The following is a 4,471-nucleotide window of genomic DNA, read 5'->3' as shown; positions in this document are numbered from 1 at the left end:
CTCCACCTCCGGAGCTCAAGTGATGATCCTGCCTGGCTATTCTTTGTATTTTTGGTAGAGACAGGGTTTCACCATGTTGGCCAGGCTGGTCTCAAACTCCTGACCTCATATGATCCACCTGCCTTGGCCTCCCAAAGTGCCGGGATTACAGGCGTGAGCCACCACGCCCGGCCGAAAGGCATCAAGTTTTAAAATGACTCACTATAATGGCATTAGTTCTCATTCTTGAAACCAGGGCCATCAGACATCACAGTTCCAGAGGTAGGGAAGGAAGTGAAAATGATTCAGATTAATTCCTTAGGGTCACTCTTCAAGACAGTCAGAGCAAGTGGTATCATTTCCAACTTACAAATGATGTGGCCAAGTGTCTTGCCTATAGTCCACAGCTAAGTGATGGAGCCAGCACTTCAAGCTGTGCTCTTAAACTCCATGTCTAACACTCTTTCTATTTTATTCTGATGCCTACAGTTCTTCTTCCCATGACTCCATGAAAGAGACTAACTATACACTTTGGTGTTTTGTTTTGATTGTGTGCATGCTTGACCAGAAATGTGGCAAGAGATAATCAAGTTTGAGAATTCCTTCTCTATAATCTAGCCACTTATTTCTCAAATGCTAAGTGACACTAAGATGGTCCAAAGGCAAAGCTATCCTACAATGCATCAGTGCCAGTTTATCTGTCACAATGATAAACAGAGAGGGAGAAGTTACTGATATCCTCAAGGCCAGAACTAGGTGATGAACAGCTAATAATCAATGGGATTTGGAAAGGAGACAACATTAGGATTCAGAGTTTAAACGGAAGACAGTTTTACTTCCAGATTCATATCCCTTGCCATGCACAGTGGTATCTAGCACAGTTTTCTACATAGGAAGACCTGAGCAAGAAACTGACTTTGCTATCCTAGCTCTGTCATAGACTTCCTGAATCATCTCCATCTCACAGTCCTCAGACCTACACAGCAAAATCCTTCCCATATCTGTGTGCTCATGTTTGAACCACACTAATAGAGGCTCAGGCAACACGCACTTCTGTATAAAAAGTAACCCAGTTCTGAAGCCTGCCTTGAAGCGTGTAGAAACGGGGGTTGCCCTGAGATAAAGAGCACAGGCACTTACCAGTCAGGATATTTTCCTCGCAGCTCTCAGCAACAGATGACAGAGTCATGCATCTAAACAAATCTGCAAGGCACTGCAGCATGGGCCACACAGAGGACGACAAAGAGAGATGGCAGGGATGGGGCGCACTGTGGCTGTGGCCATCCATCTGCATATGAGTCACTACCTCTGAACAACAGCCTTTTCCTCATTTGTTTAGAGAGCCTCAGCAAAGCAAATGCAGGGTAGAGAGCCAGAGGACCTCGGGATCAATTTCTAAGTTTCACTGTCATCTGGTTAAGTAGGCTCAAGTATTACTAGCATTCCACCTTTCTGGACAGTTGTCCACAAGGAAAATATATGCTTTTCCTGGGAAGACACGGGTGGGACAGGGAAGGGATGTCACAGGAAAACCTACCAGCTATACAGAGTACAAATTTTCACATATGAGGAGCCAGCCAATCGGCAGTGTGCAGAGAGAGAAGGACCTTTCATTTCACAGAGCATGATTTTGACATAGAGCAGGTGTAAAGGTGTGCTGCTTCCTGTTGGTCAGTTGACTATTCTGCTGAAGAAGAAAATGAACCCATTGGGGTGCTTTTTCTGAGCACACCTGTCAACCGGCTTGTAGGACTGAGTCTAACGTAGAGAGAAGAACAAAGCAGACACCGTGCTTTCTCCTACCAACATTTTGACAATCAGCAAAGCAGGAGGGAGCCACCCACAGTGCTGCTGGGACTTGAACGAGCTGTACCCTCTCCTGGTATTGTCGGGGCTCACATTCTGCGCTGTGTCTCCCAGCACCTTCTCAACACCGATTCAGCTTCCCAGCAGCCATCAACGGAAGGATGACTACACTCATGTCCCAGACAGGCGATCGGAGGCTAGCGAGGTCAGTGGCTACAAGTACAAAGTAAAAACCAGAAGCTGGGAGTTTTGCCTCTTAATCCCTACTTCTTGCTTTATTTTATGATCTTACAAGAAGAAATACAATACTAAAATCTATCCAGAACTAAAAAAGCAAGCAACAAACAAAGCATGAAGAGGATACGTAGGAAAAGGAAAACATGAATCAGACCCTGAAGCCTAAAACGAGATCCCATTGTTTGAGGAAACCCTATCTTGGATGAGTTTGCAAGGGAAGTGACCCAAAAAAAGCCTCTGACATGATATGCAGCTGGCACCGTCATCTTCAACACAGCCGTGTCTTCCTTCCAGGGAAGATGTGCAACTAAGTTGAGAGAGAAGAGGGGGCGGGAGCTGTTTTCCGCTGCGCGCGCAGAGGTGGGGACGGCGGCGCGATCGGCCGGGCTGTACCCGTTGTCCGCCCGGCAGCGGCTGGAGCGGCAACGGGCCCGGGCACCCCGCGAGGCGACGCCACAGGGCAGCGGCGGCAGCAAGACAGACTCGTGGAGATGCACCAGCGCCACCGCCACCGGGCTGGGGGTCGCGCCGAGGCTGGGGGTGTCGCCACCGCGGCCGCCGAGGTGGACTGAGCAGAGGCGCCTCCTCGCTCCCGCCGCCGCCAGACTGCAGTGCCCAGTCCCCAGCTCGCCAGCGTTTCTCGCTGGAATATCCGTTGACATTTACGGCGCTTCTGAGTGAGGGCAGACTTCTGCCAGGCTCAGCGCGGCGATTTCGCGGACACGCTTAGAGGTTCTGTGTGCCATAATTAACGTTGCCTTGAAGACTCCGGGACACCGAGACTGGCCTCAGAAATAGTTGGCTTTTTTTTTCTTTTTTTTTTTTTTTTTTTTTTTTTTTTTTGAGACGGAATCTTGCTCTGTCGCCCGGGCTGGAGTGCAGTGGCCGGATCTCAGCTCACTGCAAGCTCCGCCTCCCGGGTTCACGCCATTCTCCTGCCTCAGCCTCCCGAGTAGCTGGGACTACAGGCGCCGCCACCTCGCCCGGCTAGTTTTTTTGTATTTTTTATTAGAAACGGGGTTTCACCGTGTTAGCCAGGATGGTCTCGATCTCCTGACCTCGTGATCCGCCCGTCTCGGCCTCCCAAAGTGCTGGGATTACAGGCTTCTTAATTGCAAGTATATTTCTTTTAATGACTCCAGTAAAATTAAGCATCAAGTAAACAAGTGGAAAGCGACCTACACTGTTAACTTGTCTCACTAGTGCCTAAATGTAGTAAAAGCTGCTTAAGCTTGTCTGTAGTTGGATGTTTTTTGGAGTCTGAAGGTATCCATCTGCAGAAATGGAGGCCCAAGTTGAATTTGGATTCAAGTGGATTCTAAATACTTTGCTTATCTTGAAGACAGAAGCTTCATGAGGAATAAACAAGTTGAATAGAGAAAACACTGATTGATAATAGGCATTTTAGTGGTCTTTTTAATGTTTTCTGCTGTGAAACATTTCAAGATTTATTGATTTTTTTTCACTTTCCCCATCACACTCACAGGCATGCTCACATTTTTTATTTGCCATAATGAACCGTCCAGCCCCTGTCGAGATCTCCTGTGAGAACATGCGGTTTCTTATAACTCACAACCCAACCAATGCTACTCTCAACAAGTTCCCAGAGAAACTTAAGAAGTATGGAGTAACGACTTTGGTTCGAGTTTGTGATGCTACATATGATAAAGCTCCAGTTGAAAAAGAAGGAATCCACGTTCTAGATTGGCCATTTGATGATGGAGCTCCACCCCCTAATCAGATAGTAGATGATTGGTTAAACCTGTTATAAACCACATTTCATGAAGAGCCAGGCTGCTGTGTTGCAGTGCCTTCTGCTGTGGGACTGGGAAGGGCATCTGTGCTGGTTGCACTTGCTTTGATTGAATGTGGAATGAAGTACCAAGATGCAGTTCAGTTTATAAGACAAAAGGGGAGTATTCAATTCCAAACAGCTGCTTTACTTGGGAGAAATACTGACCTAAGATGTGATTACGCTTCAGCGATACCAATGGGCATTGCTGTGTTCAATAGAAAGAAACGTAAATGAAGGCTGACTTGATTGTGGCATTTAGAGGGAACTCTTGGTACCTGGAAATGTGAATCTGGAATCTTACCTGTGTCATCAAAGTAGTGATGGATTCAGTACTCCTCAACCACTCTCCTCATGATTGGAACAAAAGCAAACAAAAAAGAAACCTCTATAAAATGAATAAAATGTTTAAGAAAAGAGAAAGAGAAAAGGAATTCAGTGAAGGATGATTTTGCTCCTAGTTCTGGAGTTTGAATTTCTGCCAGGATTGAATTATTTTGAAATCTCCTGTCTTTTTAAACTTTTTCAAAATAGGTCTCTAAGGAAAACCAGCAGAACATTAGCCTGTGCAGAACCATCTGTTTGGGGAGCACACTCTTCATTATGCTTGGCACATAGATCTCCCTGTAGTGGGATTTTTTTCCCTTTTTGGGGGGT

The 4,471-nt window shown here is 46.4% G+C and overlaps 1 protein-coding gene and 1 pseudogene across 1 annotated transcript in view; one reads left to right on the top strand and one right to left on the bottom strand.

Annotated features, from left to right (window-relative positions):
- The window catches only part of JAM3 (junctional adhesion molecule 3), a 29,463-nt gene extending 28,194 nt beyond the window's left edge, over positions 1–1,269 (bottom strand). Inside the window, exon 1 of the mRNA XM_011934709.1 lies at positions 1,120–1,269. Within this exon, the coding sequence (XP_011790099.1) occupies positions 1,120–1,267 (148 nt within the window). The 5' untranslated portion in view covers positions 1,268–1,269. The remainder of the gene's footprint in view (positions 1–1,119) is intronic.
- A 2,083-nt stretch (positions 1,270–3,352) lies between these two features.
- On the top strand, positions 3,353–4,035 carry LOC105506519 (annotated as a pseudogene).
- The last annotated feature ends 436 nt before the right edge of the window (positions 4,036–4,471 follow it).

Source organism: Colobus angolensis, unplaced genomic scaffold (genome assembly GCF_000951035.1).
Source record: "Colobus angolensis palliatus isolate OR3802 unplaced genomic scaffold, Cang.pa_1.0 Scaffold137, whole genome shotgun sequence".
Taxonomy (NCBI): domain Eukaryota; kingdom Metazoa; phylum Chordata; class Mammalia; order Primates; family Cercopithecidae; genus Colobus; species Colobus angolensis.
The sequence above is the reverse complement of the archived record's forward strand: the minus strand, read 5'-3'. Positions and strand labels throughout refer to the sequence as shown.